This window comes from Pelodiscus sinensis, chromosome 2, assembly GCF_049634645.1.
Source record: "Pelodiscus sinensis isolate JC-2024 chromosome 2, ASM4963464v1, whole genome shotgun sequence".
NCBI lineage: Eukaryota > Metazoa > Chordata > Testudines > Trionychidae > Pelodiscus > Pelodiscus sinensis.
In genome coordinates, this window is record NC_134712.1 from 225611389 (window position 1) to 225631267 (window position 19879).

The window sequence follows — 19879 nt, forward strand, 5'->3', positions numbered from 1 at the left end:
ACATATGGGCTTAATTTTCTTCCTAGTGGTCATCCATTCAAGCCAACATTTCCTCTTTTATGGCATTCTGAAAGGTTTTATTTTCTACTGGATAGAAGAATTACAGAAGCAATTTCATTTTACCCAGTGTGAAATAATCGGCCAAATTCATCCTCTCTGTAATACTGCCGATGTTAAAGCCAATGAATTACACTTAATGCTGCAGCATCAGTTCTTTAGCTCTTTCCGATATAACTGATACATTATGCTAAATAGCATACAGGACTCTTTTCACATAACCACACCTAAAACATATGGTGAGGTTTATAAATAGATGGAGGAAATCAATGATTTTCTTATATTGCCCACTTTAGGGAACTGTTCATGAGCAACACCCTCACAGTTCCTCTCCAATCTGTAAAGATCAACAGAGTCTTCCTGCGCTCAGGATTTTGGTCAAAGGGTCATGTCAATAGCCTCCTATTGGATTCTAAGCTGCATTATCACAGGGCTCCATGGCTGGAGTGTGCATGGCCACATTGCCTCGGAAGAGATGCTAGGGAGACTGTGCCTCCATGAAAACAACCTTCCCTAGTGCTGCTCATGCCATATGGCCAGAAAGAGGAAACTGCTTCTTCTGGGTAGGCCAGGGTATCCCGTCCTCCCAGCTTGTCAGGGGCTGCTGCCATAGGTGCTCTTGCACAATTGCACAAGGGAGGGAAAGCAGCTGGTTGATCGCCCTTCCACTCCTGTGAAGCTAGGCCTCTGAGGCACTCACAGTCCCACCCTACATCAAGAGCGGACTCATGAATCTGGAGGGGAAAAGCTCGCCCGTTTCTGACTGTAGCCAAGAGCACCCAGGTGTGTTTCTTAACATGTGCACTAAGGGCTGCATGAAACACACTGCAGGACTGGGAACGACAGGGGCACCCTGCTGAGCAGAACTGGGGCATGGCAGGATTGAACACCATTTCCCCTTTCACGAAAGAGACGACAGGCCTGTGAGAGGCAACGCGCCTGGGTGGAGTCACTCGGTTCAGCCATGGTTTGGACAAGCCAGCCCATGACAGCATGCAGAGCTGGGCTGCATGCAAATACCTATTTGCAAACCACTGGGGTTCTGGAAGATGCTGAGTGCTTTTGGGAGGGGCTGAGCACCTTCTATGGCCACTAAAGTCAGCATTTTACACATCCTGGTCCCTAATTCAAATGTGTAAGCACACAAAAATCCATCCCTATTCATTGAAGCACTTAAGCTCGTGCTAAACTCTGTCAGTTAGAGCTATACAACCGCTTAACATTAAAAACATGCTAAAGAGGTTTGCTGAAGAGGGATGGCTTGCTGAAGTGGGGACTAGAGCACAGATTACAGGGCTGGAATAGATAATTTTGGCATAGCTAATCAGTGTGCCATGCTGGTATATTACAGTCATGCACCACAGAGGAAATTTCAGTTTAACCAAGAAATATTATTATATCATTAGGCATATAAGCTTGCCATTGGGGCATAGAACCCAGGTGGGACTAGCGATTAAGGAATGAATGCAGGAATTGCCAGCCAGTGCTGATTACCCTCCTCATGGCAGCTGGGAGAATAAGAGAGCCGAGAAGCAGGGCAGCTGCCAGAGAATCCAGCAGTCCAGAGCAAGGTGGCTCTGCCAGCAAGCTGGTGTGATGCTGCCCCAAGGTGACAGCAACCCAAAGGAGGGATGAACTGAACCACAGGCTGCAGAAGCCTGCAGAAGTGAGGGAGCTCAGGATACAGCAAGACAATTGATAAGAACTGATCCTGCCTGTCTGAGTTAAGGACCTTGAGCTGGAACTAAGTTAGTGAATGGACCTGTGTTTCCTATCTGCCTCTTAATAGGGAGGTAAGAGCCAAAGGGGGTTCTGGCTTCCTTGAGGACCAGGAGCTGATAATCCCTGCAAAACATAGGGGAAGGCTATGCACTCCAGTGGGACAGAAATTAATATCCCTGCCTCCAGAATAGGGCAATAGAGATTAGAACAAGAAGGGCAGATTGACCACCATGCCCATCTGAGCAGAATCTATGCAATGCTGTGTCTGACCAAAGAATGGCACTGATGGGCTCAGCATGGGGGCCACAAGGCCTCCCAGAGAACTGCTTTCATGCACCATCGAGAACTTCAGTACTTGTTGGTTCAAAAGTGATTTTGTTATGGCTAACTATGACAGCCTGCAGAATTCCATTTTGAGAGCTGTTCATTTCGGCTACGTCTACACTGGCATGATTTTCCGGAAATGCTTTTAACGGAAAAGTTTTCCATTAAAAGCATTTTCGGAAAAGCGTGTCTAGATTAGCAGGACGCTTTTCCGCAAAAGCACTTTTTGCGGAAAAGCGTCCATGGCCAATCTAGATGCGCTTTTCCGCAAAAAAGCCCCGAACGCCATTTTCATGATCGGGGCTTTTTTGCAGAAAACAAATCTCTGCTGTCTACACTGGCCCTTTTGCGCAAAAGTTTTTTGGAAAAAGACTTTTGCCCGAACGGGAGCAGCATAGTATTTCCGCAAAAGCACTGACGATCTTACATGAGATCGTCAGTGCTTTTGTGGAAATTCAAGCAGCCAGTGTAGACAGCTGGCAAGTTTTTCCACAAAAGCAGATGATTTTGCAGAAAAACTTGCCAGTCTAGACACACCCTTAAAGTTCATAATGCTGCTCATCTCAGCATTGAGCTAGTCTCTAGCATAGTATTATCAGCATCCTTTTCATGAACTGTTTCCCAGATAGGTGTAATAAACACATCTCTGTTCATCTTATAATTGTCTTCAAGAAATGCAAGTCCTCTTTCTATCAACTGTAATCCAATGAGTCAATTTCTTATATTTGACAGAGAAGAGTGAACAAACTAATTAATAAAAGCCTGTTGATTTAAGGAATATAAGTGAAGAAAAACAAATTGCTTATCCTACAAGAGAAAATCAGTGTTGCAATCCTGCCAGTTGTATGATCCTGATAAGACACTACTGAAACAATTATTCATGTCACTTTGAGGGAACAAATTTAGGGTTTAAAAAATCAATTATTTCATAAAATCAGCACTTTTTCTTTAGTCTACTAAAAATCATGTAATGTAACATGCACAAACATTATTCCATAAATAGTTATGTTAAGGGAATGTTTAAGTTGCACAGTTCAGCCCTAAATATTAAGAAAATAATTTATTTTTCAAAATAGAAAATATTACATCCTGACCACACATTAGCACAATTTTTTTCCTTTCTGGTCTGTTAGTCCCACATATATGAGAAGGTAAATCCCAATCTCCATCTCACAAGTTTAGCAAGATAAAATCCTGTAACTGGGGAAGTGGGGAGTGGACAACTATATGGCCTAGTGTCTTTTCCTTCTCTAACATCTATGACTTCATGATAAAGTCTAGTATGCTATTTATCTTGTTTCTGTTCTTTGCCCTACACTAATGCTGCTGTACACTATACAAATATGTTCCCTCTGCTTCACTATTCAGTGTTAGGAACTTATGACTACATTAAGTTATATATGCCCATAACTTCCATCAATATTTAAATATTAATATATACTGACTGGCAAACAGAGTCTTCAGATTTATAGCTAATCCTAATCATGAATTCAATGGTGGATTTCCACTAGGAAAATTGTATTTACTACTTTTTTTTTAAGTTTAGTGATTTGTAGTTAAAACTGAAAGGCTTTAGACAGATTCATTAGTCAGTTTTAGATTGATCAAAACCCATTTTTCAGCTGTACACTTTGATATATTCCTGCACCATGATGATAGTGATTCTGATTGAATTTCTGAAATTGGAACCCCAAATTACAAACATTTATGCAGGAGTCAAGGGAAATTAGATGTAACTACTTTCCTAACATTCAATATTCTCTTTTATCCTATGCAGTAAGAATAACATTCCTGATTTTGATCTTACACTACTATAACTACATTTACTACAGTAGACTTATGACTGATTTACACTGGCATGAAATCAGAATTAGGCCTCTGTCTTTGCCTATCCTCAATTACAGGCCTTTTTTCGGGCTTTTGATATTGTTTGGCAAGTGGCCATGTAACAAACACACTTTACTTGAGATGCCAGTGGGCATCCCAATGGTCTAAGTACAGTGAGTCAAATTTAGTGAGGGATGCACAGAGGCAACTATCGTTGAAGTCAGTGCAAGTAGTGAGCTTGTTAGCAGGGCCGAATTTGGCTCTGAAATCAGCTATAATAGTGTTACTATTGTGAGTAAAATAATTTTAGAATTATTAACTTTGCTTCAAATGCTGAGGGAATACTGATATAAAATTTCAAGTGTCAGAGGTGAGTTTCTGAAAAACTACATTAATAGAATGATTGTTCTTATAGGGTTGTTTTTCAAGGAGACTACACAACTGCAGGGTTTTTGTTTTTGTTTTTCATTGAATTGGATTAAACTAATATTAAACATAATATAAAACAACAAATATGTTTTTTCAGAGTCACTTTTCTGTGAAGAAGGGAGCTGCAGCCTTGGGGATTGGCACCGATAGTGTGATTCTGATTAGATGTGATGAAAGGTAAGTACAGATTTCTTTATACCTCCTTACAATACTGCACTAAGGGAGGGGTCAAGCTGTGAACACAAGAAAAAAACATGTAGGACCAGATCATCTGCTGATGTAAGTCAGCATAGCTCTAACTTCAGTACATCTAAACCACTTTATACCAGCAGAGGCACTGGTGCTTTGATCCCAGCTTCTACCACAACTGATAGCGAGAGCTGCTTGAAAACTAGAATTTTCATTCCCTGGGAAACATTTTAACATTTGTTTTTCATGGAATGGAAAGTGCCTTAAAATTTTGATTCAGAAATAGTGAAATACTTTGGTTTGTTCCAAGTTAAATATTTCTGTATTCTCAAAAAGAAATATTTCAATTTTGATTTGTCCAGCTGAGCTGAACTGTCTGATTTCAAGTCGGTTAAGCATGGAAGTATATCCATCAGTAATTCATGGAAGTTGTAATTGGGGGGCTCTCATGCCCTATTTTTGTTTATGATTGTCTGACTGGATCACATGTCTCATAAAGCATCAAGGCAGTAATGCCAGAGGAGAGAACTGTGGTGTGTCACGGGAGCTGCACCTAGCCCGAGGAGGAGAATGAGAACATGAGGCTCTCAAACCGCAGCGCCTAGGAGACACTACACAGGTGATGGGCAACCTGCTGCCTGAGGGCCACATGTGACCCATTGGAGTTCTGTGTGTGGTCCACGAAACAAGATATTTACCATTGCCCACACACAGGGTTGCCAGATTGCTTTGGTTTCCCTCCATGCAGTTTTTTCCCCCTTCTGGTAATACTCAAGTGACACACATTTAAAGCAAGGGCACATGTAGTGAGGTGTGTGCTGATTACACACAACATTGACTGTGAGAGCCCTGCACTCCCTGTGCATCCAATCAAAGCACTGTTAGAAGACAGGATGCTGGGGATAGATGGACAGTGGTCTGGCCCAGTATGGCCATTCTTATGGTTCAGTCGGCACCCCCCCCACACACACTAATTCTAGCTACGGAAGCCCAGTTAGCAAAACTAACCTATCCTGATAGACCACCTTGATTACTGTAACCTTGTGACCCACTGAGATGAAGAAAGACCACTCATGCGGCCCACTCACAGCTTATTAGCAAACAGGCCCAAACACAACAATTTGATTCAGTTCAACAAACCATTTTTGTTGGCAGAAAATTGAAATTCTGGCAAAAATGACAAATTTTTCTCAGAAATTTCAGTTCTTGTGGAAATTGCATTTTCAGGTTAACTCCCCCCACCTCCTCCCCTCCTATGAGGCTATATCTACACTGCCATATTTTTTGCAGAAGATAAGCAAACCGTGCTCTTATTTGCATATCTTCTGCGGATCCTTTTTGCAGAAGAGGTTTTGCCACTAAAAAGCCCTGTGTAGACGGGGCCATTTGTTGAAAAAAAACCCCTTTTTTGCAAGATCCCTTATTCCTCAAAAAATGAGGTTTACAGGATCTTGCGAAAAAGGGGTTTTTTTCCAACAAATGGCCCCGTCTACACCAGGCTTTTTAGTGGCAAAACCTCTTCTGCAAAAAGGATCAACAGAAGATATACAAATGAGAGTGCGATTTGCATTATCTTCTGCTCAGCAGGGTGCCCCTGTCGTTCCCAGTCTTGCAGTATAGACATAACCTGATGGAAAATTCCTCGCTAGATCTAGAGAGCTTTCAGATAAAAATTGCCTTTCATTAGGAGCCATTAACTATCATTGTTATAGTATCTACTGACTGGTTTATAGGTACATCTTAAATGGAAGGCCTGACTAAATCAAAATGCTCTGAACATCTCATCAAAAGAAGAAAATCACCTAAGCAATTTGGAATAGTAATTACAGGATATTGATGCATAATCTCATCTCTCTAGTGCCAAAAAGTCGAGTACTCTTGGCATAAAAATTAAAGACAGTGTGAACAATGAGTAAGAAACTCCTGATGTACCAACACATCATAACAACAGCTTTGCCTTTTCTAGATACTAAGGACCAGATTAATGTAACTGGGGTCACAAGCTGGCCCTTCTTGTAGAAATTCTGTGTAGATTTACTGTATTGATTTATTTTGCTTTAGTGTTTGTTCTAAAGAAAATGGCAGAGTTACTGCATGTTTCTCATCCATTCTCCGAAGATTCCAAAGAAACATAGCAGGCCATGAGGCCTTCTCCTAAAAGCACTAGGCAGGAGTTTTGGGATGTTCTTGTAGCTCTTCTGAAGGAAGCATATGGATTATATTGGCTGCAGATCTAGCTGAACTTTTGGATGCTTATCTAGCCTGAGTCCATTACCGCCCATCCAGAGCCATACCTAGTAAAAATCTGCCTGTATTTATGTTATATTGGAACTGGTTTGCACTGTTTTTTTAATTCGTAAGATCATGCAGTTTTTCAGCCCAAAGCAAAAATGCATTGTTGCTAATGTAGGGGGCTGGTTTTCTGCATGCTCCTGCCTATTTATGTGGATTGGTAATGGTAGCATTTGGTTTACTCCATGTAGTTTGGTAATGCTATAAGTTGTCTTGCTGTGAACCTGAGGTATTTGCCTCTGCTGAGGACTTTTTTTGCATGGTCCAACATGTATGTTGGCTATATTGGGGACTGATGTACTGCCTGCTCCTATGTGAATTTTGACAGTGTTTGCAGCTGACTTTAGTTTACATTTCTGTATGTGTTTCATTTTCATAAAAAAATTCAAGGGAAAATTATAAAAGCTGTGTTTGGGTTTCCTGGGAACTAACTAATCACTTACTTGTATATGAATTTTGCCATGCTGAGGAATCCATACTGTACTTCAACATGTATTTTAGCAATGCTAAAGGCTAGTAAATAGCATGCTATTATACTGCATTTAAATTAGGAATTCCAAGTCTGTGTTTTAGTTTCCTTTCATTTTATTCCCCTTATAGTTCTAAAAGCAGTTGTAAGAGGAAAAGGGAAACATTATTTTTGTCTAGAACCATAACCAAAAAGCAGGATGTTCTGAAATGAGCAGAATATTCTGTAGCAGTCTGGCATTCCAAACCCAGAGTTGAGTTCAGCTTTTATAATTTGAAAGCAAAATATGATTTTTGCCAAAGCAAAGCTGCCCAAGTTCATGTCTACCAAAAGCTTCTTTATGAGTAAAATTCTTGGGTGTGCTGCATAATTAAGCACTACAAGTGATCAAAAATACCAATTTTTTTTTGCTGAAAATTAAGAATTTTTCATTTTTATTCCCTTGAATTTTTTTATGAAAATGAAACCAAAACCCAGCACATTTGGGGGTTTCTAAAATGATTTTTGGTAATATATTCTGGGTTTTTTGTAAGAAACCAAGAGTTAATTTTTTAGACAAAAATGGAAATATTTCATTATATTTTTCAGTCAAAATTATTTATTTTTAACAAATCTATTTCTTTTCAATGAAAAATTTTACTACCTCAAGTAAAGACTGAAAAAGTATTTTGTATGTGCCCAGTGATTAAGCAAAATTAATGAAGAACTTACCAATTTCTTAAAGGACTAGCATAATGCTGATGATAGACTCATAGACTCATAAACTTTAAGGTCAGAAGGGACCATTATGATCATCTAGTCTGACCTGCACAATGCAGGCCACAGACTCTCACCCACCCTCTCCTATATAGCTTCTTTCTCTCCATGGATTGTTCGACTTTCAGCTAAATCAACCAAAACCCCAGATCTCAATATGTAAACATTAATAGTGTTTTCATGATGTGTCCAATGAATTTACAAGACCATCTGAATTGTCCTGAGGAGCTAAAATCACTGAGCCTGAATCTCAGGTGAATGGCTCGTGCTAAATCTACTGCAAAACTATATACGAGGGTATGTCTACACTACAAAGTTAATTCGAACTAACAGGAGTTAGTTCGAATTAACTTTGATAGGTGCTACACTAGCGCTCCGCTAGTTCGAACTTAATTCGAACTAGCGGAGCGCTTAATTCGAAGTAGGTAAACCTCATTTTACGAGGACTAACACCTAGTTCGAATTAGCTAGTTCGAATTAAGGGCTGTGTAGCCACTTAATTCAAACTAGTGGGAGGCTAGCCCTCCCCAGCTTTCCCTGGTGGCCACTCTGGGCACCACCAGGGAAACTCGTCTGCCCCCCTCCCAGCCCCGGAGCTCTTAAAGGGGCACGGGCTGGCTACGGTGCCCGTGCCAGGTGCAAGCCTGCCAGCACCCAGCCAGCAGACCCTGCACCTGGCACGGCTCGAGCCAGCCACCCGCTGCCACCCAGCCCTCAGCCTCTTCCCGGGACCAGGCTGGCGGCTCCCGGGAGCCTGCCCGGGTCCACAAGAGGCGGGCATCCGCCTGGTCTAGTGCGGAGATCGTGGACCTCATCCATGACCTCTGCACTAGGCACAGGAAAGTGGCCGTCTAGGGCAGGATAGCTGCCAGCCTGGCCACCCGGGAGCAGGTTTGCATGAAAATCAAGGTGGTCCACTGAGACCCCCGACCCTGAGTCCTGAGCTTACAATGGCCGTACTGGGTCAGACCAAAGGTCCATCTAGCCTAGTAGCCTGTCTGCTGACAGTGGCCAATACTAGGGACCCTGGAGGGGATGGACCGAAACAGTGACCAAGCCATTTGTCTCGTGCCATCCATCTCCAGGCTTCCACAAACAGAGGCCAGTGACACCATTTCTACCCCCTGGCTAATAGCACTCCATGGACCCAACCTCCATAACTTTATCTAACTTCTCTTTAAACTCTGTTATAGTTCTAGCCTTCACAGCCTCCTGCAGCAAAGAGTTCCACAGGTTGATTATTTGCTTTGTGAAGAACTTTCTGTTATTAGTTTGAAGCCTGCTACCCATTCATTTCATTTGGTGTCCTCTAGTCCTTCTATTATGGGAACTAATGAAGAACTTTTCTTTATGCACCCTCTCCACACCACTCATGCTTTTATAGACCTCTATCATATCCCCCCTCAGTCTCCTCTTTTCTAAGCTGAGAAGTCCCAGTCTCTTTAGCCTCTCTTCATACAGGACCTGTTCCAAACCCCTGATCATTTTAGTTGCCCTCCCCTCTCCCACCCTCTCTCTTCCCCTCTCCCACCTCCTTTTCCCAGTTTCCCCGAGTTTTGTTCAATAAAGAGAGTTTCTATTTTTGAACACACGTGTCCTTTATTTTGTACATCAGGAAGGGGGGCTAGGGAGGGGTGAGTGGAAGGAGGTGAGGGAGGAATGGGGTACAAGCCCCCGATGGGGAGGACTGGGGTGGCTCTGTGGGCTTCTCGGGGTGAAAGCTCTCCTGAAGCCCCTTGATTGACCCCCACTCCGGATGGCAGCCTGCGGCAAGTGCAGCTGGGCTGATGGCCGAGTGCTGTGATGTGCCGAGTGTGGGCACTCAGGGCACTCCAAGCCAGGACTGATTTGCAAGTGGGGAACCCCTGAGAACTGTCTGTCCGGGGTGGGGGTCGGGTCCCTTTAAGCACAGCCCTCGGCTAGCCTGAGGCAGCAGCTCCACACTCTAAGTCCTAATCTGATGCCCTGCCGGCACTGCTTCCGGCCATCCTTAACCTCGGTTCAGGGTCCACTGAGTGTGGACATGCTAGTTCAAATTAGCAAAACGCTAATTCGAACTAATTTTTAAGTCTAGGTGCACGAGTTCGAATTAGCTTAGTTCGAATTAACTAATTCGAACTAAGTTAGTTCGAATTAGTGCTGTAGTGTAGACATACCCCAATATATTTGAAGATGTATTTTCTTCTAAACTAGACCAGATTCTTCTTTTTCATGCCCTTCTCAAAGCTAGTGGGAAGGTAACCAGATCAAGCCATGGAGTTGTTGCTCTGAGGCAAATTTGTCCCTTGCATCAGTCCACTGAACTCACTGGAATTAAACTGAGGGTGATTTTAACCTGCATTGCAAATAAAAGTCAGTGTTCTCCTGAGGGTGTAGAGAAGTAATGAGAAGGGAATCAACTGCTCTTAGCAGGCAGAAAACTTCTTCCCCCTCCCCAATTGCTGAATTTTGGAAAAATCAGCTGGTCTCATTGTTTGGGGCCAGGCAATTGACTTGAGGATCAGGGCTGCTCAGAGGGGTGGGCAAGTGGGGCAATTTGCCCCGGGCCCCACAAGGGGCCCCATGAGAATGTCTGAAGTCCAAGGTCTGAGACAGGGAGTGCCAGGAAAGGGCCCCTAAAATTGCTTTGCCCCAAGCCCCCTGAATCCTTTGGGTGGCCCTGTTGAGGATTCTCTGTGAAAGTGCAGAGCTCCCTGAACAAGAGCCTGAAAGCCAGTGGGAGGTGGAGTAGCAGACTCCATCAGTGGCAGCCACAGAGTTGGGGCTCCTCTGCAGGACATACAGGGAGCTTTTCACTGGCTACAGAACCACACAGGAACCAAAAGATTTGCCCTAAGATTAGCCATGCTGGGTCAGATCAAATGTCCATCGATTCCAGAATCCTGTCTTCTGACAGTGGCCAATGCCAAATGTCCCACAGGGAAAAAACAGAACAGGTGATCCAGCCCAGATCACCCATTCCCAGCTTCTGCCAAACAGAGGCTGGGGACACAGTCTCTGCCCATCTTAGCTAATAGCCCTTGATGGACGTATCCTTCACGACTTTTAATACAGCACTAAGTGGGGCTTCACCAAATACTAGGCTCTCTGTGGATGTGACTTTCCCCCACTGGTGATAACTGGCTAACAACTAACTTAGGATGAAATTCAGCATAGTGCTGAAGGCCAGGTCAAGGAGTAGGTTCCATTTAAATGCCTTCTTTGAGAGCTTCAGTGGTGCACAAGGGTTAAGTACATTCCCGTCTGGGGTTATTTAAGTGGAAAAGTGATTGAAAGGGGCTGATTTCAAAACTGAAACTTGAATATGACCTTATCCTTTCTGCAGAGGGAAAATGATCCCATCAGACCTTGAAAGAAGAATTATTGAAGCCAAACAAAAGGTAAGTATATTAGCAGGTGCCTTCAGAAATGGTGTAGGTTTTCCCACCACCACGCATAGGAAACCAGTGCCATTTTGTTCAATTTGTTTGATGTTTTTTAAGAGGAGAGTTGAGCTAGTCTGTCTTATGTTCTGTTGCAGGTTTATTTACATGAAACACAATAGCATAATGAGAACAGTTAGAGGTGCTGAATAAAATATATGTTTAAAGATGTTTCATAGCCGTCTTAAGGCATTTGCCTTCCTTCTATGCTGTACAGTATAATCTCTTCAGTCTGTGATACAAACACTAGCTGACGGTTGGCTCTAAATGAAAAGACATTTTGGAATTGAAGATTTTTTAAAAAGCTGAAAATATTCTTATCAAAGTCACAAACTCAAGAGGAGTAGCTATGTTAGTCTGCAATTTAAAAACAACAAGTTGTTCTGTGGCACCTTAGGGCACATCTACACAGCAGAGCAAAACTCTAATTAAGCTACGCAACTTCAGCTACTTCAATTACGTAGCTGAAGTCGAAATAGCTTAATTCAGCTTTTGGCGCTGTCTATATAGCAGGAAGTTGAAGGAAGAACACTCTTCCTTCCACTTCCCTTACTCCTTGTAAAATGAGGGTTACAGGAGTTGGAATAAGAAATCCTCCAGCTCAACATTAATAGTGCTATGGTGTAGACACACCCTTAGAAATTAACAAATATATATATGTGGGTTTGGGTGTATGTTAATCTCTAAGGTGATTAGAGAGTGGACTGCACATCTGGAGAAGTGAGTTTTGCCCATGAAAGCTCATGATACTGAATATATTTTTGTTAGTCTCTAAGGTGTCACAGGACTACTCTTTGGTTTTACAAAATCAAGATGAGTTCATTCAAAAACTAAATGTATTCTTCAAGATGCAGTTTTTTGTGTGTGTCCTTTTAAAGCTTAAAAATAAAATACAGCTTATTTTAATATTGTGGCTATGGCAAGAGTTGCTGTACAGTAATATTTTAAAATACAGAGTTCAAAGTTCACAAGAAAAACTGGTCTTTGGAAAAACTTGTTTTGCTTAAAATAAATCATAGGATAAGGGAAACTATAAAAAAACCCAGAACATTAAACCAAAAACTTACAAAGGGGGGAGGGGGAGGAAGTTGGGCCTTTTCAGGCCTTTTTATCAGCTGCTCATTACATATTAAGAAAACTGTATTTTTGTATAGTTTTCATATGTTTATTTTAGACCACAATATTGCAGTCTTAGGACTTACTTAACTTTACACACTTTGAGTACAGTAGTTCCAATGGCTTCAGAACTGCTCATGTACTAAAAGTGGAAAGTAAACATAAACCTTTGCAGGATCAGGACATTACAACATAGATTTTTGGGGTAGGGAATGTGCCTTCCTATATGATGTACAGACGCTAGCATGTGCTGGATACAATGTTAAGGTACAGCATAATATAGGCTACTTCAAATTTGCCAAAAAGATTTATTGTCCAATGATGCATAAAGACAGTTTGGTTTGTTAGTCCTACATGTCATAACAGAGTATCCATTTTTTACTTCAAACAGTCAGGTGTGGAAATGTTCATTCAGTGGCTCATACAACTTATACATCTCTATTTACATAAATGGCAGTGTTGGCCTTGGAAGTTTGCTGCCACCTAAAGGCAGAAACTGTAATATCGCAAACATCTAAAACGAGAAAACCAAAAAAAGTGCAAAAATAACATGAATGAGCCCCTGATTTCCAAATGGCAACTTTCTTTGCCTGACAATACAAAGCAGGATTGTCAGCTGGGAGACACTCATGTACTCATTCTGGGTTAGCACAGTGGCTGCTACAATTGAAGTTTTACTTACACAATGGCCTGACTACTTAGAAGAAAATAGAGCTTCTGCAAATTCAGGTAGGTTCCATGTTTGACAAATAATATTCTCTCTCTGAGGAATATTTCTCTCCTTTATGTAGGGATTTGTTCCTTTCCTAGTCAGTGCCACAGCAGGAACTACAGTGTATGGTGCATTTGATCCACTCATCGCTATTGCAGACATCTGCAAGAAATACAAAATCTGGATGCACGTAGATGTAAGTACTGTATTGCTCTAGAGACTGGATTACAAAGTGTGCCAATGTGAATTCACCCATCCGTGTCCACTGTCATTTTCCACAGATGATCACATACTTGGTTCCTCTAATGAGAGCTAATGAGCTAGGACCTAATTTTCCACTCCTTTGATCTGAAAAAAGAGGCTGGGCACATAGACGTTGAAGTGAGGGCGCTTAGAGCTGTTGGTGCTCTGCACTTTTGAAAATCAGGCCACTTTCAGCTGTTTAAACATGCATTTAAGTGACTCATTATAGGAATCGTAGTTTGAAAATCATGGCCTCCACCTTTACATCTCTAGGCATCATCATTGTGAGAAAATGCCATACCCCACACAGGCCCATCTTCTGTGGCAAGTGTAAAATAAATAAATAATTCCCATAGCGTGGTGGCTGAAATGTTGCATAGAAACATAGTGGTTTCAGTGACAATATTACCCAGAGAGTTTCTCCAATCCAAAATTAAATTTTGGGAATGTGGGGGGCATGGTAAAAGATGGGGAAACCTGCCAACAAGTGAGCCCACTGGTTAGTATGCTCATGCAGGCTGTGAGAGACATGGCTCCAAGTCCCTATGGCATCTGTTCAGTTGTTCTGGGGTACGCGGAGGCCTGTTGCGGGTTCTTCACCAAAAAGGTCTAATGGTCTTATTTTTGTTTTGCATTGGAATTAATAAAAATCTTGAAATTTTTCATGAAATAGAATTGTTGTTTTCCAGCCACTCCTAAAAATAAACAAGTGAGGAAAAGGCTGCAAGATCCCAATCACATCTGCTAGACTATCTTGCCAATTTGATCTTCGAACATTAACTGACTTTATTGGGGTCCTCACTGTGTTTCATTTTCCTGCAAACATGTTGAAAGATGATCTCTCCTATCCCAGAGCTCTTCAGGAAAAAACAGGGTGGGAGACAGTGGGGCGGGAAGGGGAAGAGGTTTGAGGAGAGTTGGTTGGTTGGAATTCTGATGAAAAACCCATCTCTGCAGGGGGGGGTGCCATCCCACGCTATCAATGTCATTGTAACAGAAAGGGGAAAGCCCTTCTGCAGGCTTGCTGAGAGCAATTCTGGGGCCCAGGGCAGAAGAGTCAGTGGGTCCCCATGCATGCGAAAGCTGCACCCATGTGGATGTGGCTCGCCTGACTTTTGGATGGTGCTGCATCTCTGCTGGCTGGTGCCCACCAAGCTGCTGCCTGCGGTGCTGAGCACACTCTTCTGGCACAACCATGCCTGCCCAGTAGGGTTGCCACCTGTCTAATCACACAACCCCAAAGACCCTTGTTCCACCCCTTCCCTCAGACCATGCACTTGCCTCACCCCTTCACTGAAGCCATGTCCTTGTCCCACCCTTTCTCCAAGACCCCATTCCTACTCACACCATCCCCCCTCCTACATCACTTGCATTCTCTCCCCCCGTCCCTTCCCTCACCTTCAGTAGGCTGAGGTTGGAGTCTGAGGGGGGGTGGGATCTGGGAGGTCCCACTCGTTTCAGTTCCTGAACAATGACACTTGGGGCCGGGGCAGTGTGTGGAGACTTCCCTCCCCCTTGTGCTGAAAAGACCTCCTAGACACATCCAGGAGCAGTGCAGAGCTAGGCTGAGCAGAAAGCCTACCTTAGCTCCGCTGCACTGCCAGTGGCAGCAGCTGGAGGCCTGTGAACCTTTATAATTGTCCAAGCCCCTGGGCAAATTGTCCTCTCTGCCCCACACCCCAATCATCTGGCCTGCCCTTCTGTGTGTATCTAGTCACTTCTTGTCTCCCCACCAGTACAAATTGGGGCTGGCTTAGCATTCTGATGTCATATATGGCCATGGTGAAGGAGGAATTATGTTGGCTAGTGATGCTGGCTGACACACAGGCCAGTATCCTGTGCAACCCCAGTGACAGCCTCATGGAACAAACCACGAGAGAGAGCTGTAAACCATTAGTACAAAGTATTATCCAGGCCCTAAACTATAGCTCCATCTGAGATGTTTAGAGCTATGTGAGTTCAGCAAGAAAAGGAGCAGATATAAAATTGCTCACACATCTGGATGCAAGCACTAGAAAAATACAAAACTAGCTGCTTTTTAAGCTTTTGTATCTTGTTTTTCAGGCAGCGTGGGGTGGCGGGCTGCTGATGTCTAGGAAACATAAATGGAAATTAAATGGAGTTGAAAGGTATGATTTATTAACAAATTAAGTGTGCCAATACACTTATGATTGCCACAGAAATGCTTATAAATAAAAATCAACCAGTCCTATTCATTATTAGAATTTAATGTCCAAGATATAGCATGAAGCAATCTTTCAAGCTATCCTTTTTCAACTGAAATAACATTGCTAAGTTCCTTTATTCGATAAGCTGTGTGACTAAAAATATGTGATGTGACTTTGTTTTCTGGTTCATATAATGTATTGTTCCTATTTGTGATTCATCCCTTTCAAACCATAGTCTGAGCTCCCTAATGGTCTTTGTGTGATTCATTTATGAACCTGTCCAAAAAAACACAACTGCATTTTCAAAAGAACTGAACCTTGGAGACCTTGCAGCAGGGTTACCAGACTGAAATCATTCCAGTTTTATTGGGGAGCTCATTTATAAATCCTCAAGTACCTATGAAATATCAGCACATCACAATGCCAAGACAGTACAATAAGTTTTTATGCAATACCCTAATGCACTGGATTGTAACGCTACTATGGATTCTAGCTAGAATTTTATCAGAAGAGATGTCATGCATACACTTGCTAGGAATATTTAATTTACACATCCAATTCAGAGTTTCTTTTTCTGTAGTTGCAAAACTCAGCTCATATGTGCAACAGCTCAGATTTCCACACTGTTTGAATGTGCTTCATATAATTAAATCCTTAAACTGGATCATGAAAATGCTGAGGTTTGTGTGTACAAGGCTTTGACTTCCACCCAGGATGAAAGCATCTATAATACACACAGAAATGATGAACCAGTTCAGTAGCAATAAAGAATAAGCTTGAATGAACTCCTGAACAAGTACATGTCTAGAAACTTTTTTAAAGTTTCTGTTGGTTAAGATTAGGGTATTATTCCCATCCTACTTCTTACCAATTTATAACAAAACCACAGGTCCATGCCAGTTAAATTTCAATTCTACTCCCAACTTCCTTTTTTCCTGTCTACAAGCCTTTGGTTTCACTTAATTTTCATGATGCTCTTAGTGGTTTCATTATTTTTTCCTTCCATTCTTTTTCTGCAGACCCTGTATTCAGGTCTCCCTATGAGGATCAAGCCCCTTTTCTCAGATGCATGAACTTATTACTCTTTTTCAAAACTGTTTTTATCTTGAATTTGGAAAGCAGCTAGTAAAAGTCTTTTCCAGCAGATCACTTAAAAGCCTTTAGAACTTAAAAAGGACTTTTAAAAGCTAGACACATTTTTGTTAATGAAAACTCTTACCACTAAATATATGCACACTGTGCTTAAGCAGGATATACTGCAAAACAGCCAGGATGTCGAAATCCCTGCTCCTGCTGCTTTTCAGGATATTGTATTAAAGAGAAATCTAAATCACAAAATTTGGGTCCAGGATAGGAGCTAAATCTGAATTTCTCCCAAATTCAGAGAAGTTTGCATTAGAAGTTCTGGTTCAATCTCTGGTACAGAGATGCCTAAGTCATTAATTCAGCCCTCCAACTCAGTTAGAACTTCCCCAGCATTCCAGGGATTTAGATCTAGTGTTCTGGTAAGGGTCATCTCCTGGTATGAAGCCGTGAATTACATGGGAATCCTGCCATTTCCTTTTCCTTCTTCCCATGGTAAATGATTGGGCTGGGGGGTGGAAGGGAAGACAGAGTAACTACTCAGATTTCCACAGGACTTGTATACTCTGTGTGCCAATTTTGCAAATCTGGGTAGCTTTCAGAGCTTATGTGTGGATGCTAATATTGGCGCTTAGTTACATTAAATGGGAATTTATGCATCTAAATTCCAGTCTGAGCACCCACGTGTGAGATTTAGATGTCCTACTAAGTTGTCCACATTTAGATGTTGCAAAGTGAGTGGGAACATTCATTTCAGCCTTCAGTTTCTAATAATCACTAGATACCAAATAAAGCCAATTCTTGATCAAACAAAATCTTCAAGGTGGTCCATTAGCAAATTTCCAAAAGAAAACAATTGGTCTCATTTTTGTCTATGTAACTTTCATCTTTGCATGTGACTGTCAGCCATTATTTTATTGAAGCACATATCGATAGTTGACTTCAATATCCTTGTGAATGTAATTCACTAAAATACTTTGTGCACAACTGCAATACATTTTAGAAAAATGGCTGACCTGAAGGTCTAGGCAATTCTTTAGGCAGAAAATTGATATTTGGGCGTTGCTGCTGGTAAACAACCCTTTTGCTATAAAAAGACTGAGCCATCTCCATTGTCTAGGGGCACCTTAAGGAATTTGTTTCGGGTTCTCTGTGAAACAGATAAAAGTTCAGCTCTAACAGCAAAGGAGATTAATAGGCTTGAATGGAAGTGTAGATCATTAACTCCAGTATCCTAAACAGATGAGTGACTCTGAGTTGATTAAAAGCTGCCAAACACTCAAAGAGCTGGGCCAGGTAGCCAGATGCTGCCTGTGAAAGAGTATTCCCTACAGACTTTGCTTCAGGCTCTGCACAGTCCCATTTAAATAGCAGGAAAGGCAGCAAAGAAGTATTCCACTAGCTACCGCATTTTGCAACTGCATGTCATTGCATTGATCACAATGGTCTCTTCCGGCCTTAGAATATATTAATCTATATTTTAGGTGAGTGGGAAGCAATCCAAGAGAAAATGGCAATGGTCATGTGCCATATGCAGGGCACCTTCCTCTAGCCAGATCCTAAAACATTTCTTCACAAACCTTACCAATTGATTTCCAAACAGAGAAAGAAAAATACCTCATAGGCCAGATTGCCAAACACTCATCTGTTTTTGCAGTAGCAATTTTGGTCCTCTAGATATTTGCACCCCCTAATTTACTGATTTATTCAGATCTATACAATTAAACAGCCCCCTCCTCAGCAAGAAAGAGCATAATCCTGTGCAGTAGACATCAGTAGTCCTCCAAAATATAAACCCTGGAATTAACAAATAACAAGTCAACCACTGAACAAAAATAAAATAATGAACAACTGACCAGTTCTCCACTCACCCCTCTACAACCTCAATCCTTCAAGGTTCACCCACTTTCCTTGTGCTCCCTCTCCCCCAAGGCCGAGACAAACAGATGGGCTTTGCAGCCTGCTCTTGAGTCGACAGATCCACTCTCTTTTGTATCTGATGGAGCAGGAGGAGTGGGTCCTTCCAGCTACCCATATTGCAAGAAACAACACCGTGGGAAAGCAGCCACGGCAGGTGGTCCTATAGCACTTTCAAGACTAACAAATAGCTATATATAGTGCTATGATGAAGAAGTAGGTTTTGCCCATGCAAGCTCATGATGCTATATATAGCTGTTAGTCTCTAAGGTGCTACAGGACAACTCGTTTTTATACAGCTAGGAATGAATATAGCTCTAAGCTCTTCTAGTGCATTTGGCAGTCCTACACTTAATAAATATTAACATAATGAATTTTATGTATGTTCATTATGAATCAGGCAATCGTATTCAGAGAACAGTCTTGGAACCCAGATTAGGCATTCATTCTAGATTTTACTAAGCTTGTATCCAGCTCTGGAGCTGTGTTTCTTGCCTTCTGTGGACCCAATTTTCAAACTTGCCCAGTTCTGAAGATGAGAGGCACAAATTAACCCTTTCATATGCTAAACAAATATTGGATTGGGTTTTTATTTAATCATATTTGAAACTTTGCATCTCTATATATTCTTCTTCATCCTTGCCGTGGTCTAAAAATACTTTTCCAAATGTTCTCACATTATAACCAGATGAGATCTTTAGGATACAGTGTCTTGTGTTGGTTTAAATTAAACTCTTCTGCAAGCAATGCTAGGCCACTATTTGCTATGCTTCAGAAAAGGGCTTTTTTAACTCTCTGAAGACGTGTTAGCCTTCAAAAAGAACCTCTTGTATTTAAATGATTTATTTTTAAAAAACCTAAATATAGGGAAATAAGCTCCCCAAAACATTTTTGAATCCCTGTTACTGCTCCTATCTCCCTTTCCAAGCCATTTGCAGTGATGTGATTAACTAGCAGCATTGCTTTTTCTATGCCAATAAATCTCTTTTATGTTACAGCATCTTGAGGAGCGTGTAATATTAATCCCCCAGGCATCGGACCTGGTGTTTTTATCCTGCTTGTGTGAATGCATGCCAACAAGTATTTCAGCATGCTCTCTGATTTTCTTCTAGCATCTTGGTAACCAAGATAAGTGGCTAAGAGCATGAAAGAA

General features: G+C 41.8%; 1 protein-coding gene across 4 annotated transcripts in view; it reads left to right on the forward strand.

Moving 5' to 3' along the window:
* The window catches only part of GAD2 (glutamate decarboxylase 2), a 58929-nt gene that overhangs the window by 25092 nt on the left and 13958 nt on the right, over positions 1 to 19879 (forward strand). For all 4 annotated transcript variants that reach the window (XM_075922541.1, XM_075922542.1, XM_075922543.1 and 1 more), the window contains 4 exons: positions 4457 to 4536; positions 11391 to 11445; positions 13395 to 13511; positions 15623 to 15687. In XM_075922541.1, coding sequence (XP_075778656.1) covers positions 4457 to 4536; positions 11391 to 11445; positions 13395 to 13511; positions 15623 to 15687 — 317 coding nt within the window. The remainder of the gene's footprint in view (positions 1 to 4456; positions 4537 to 11390; positions 11446 to 13394; positions 13512 to 15622; positions 15688 to 19879) is intronic.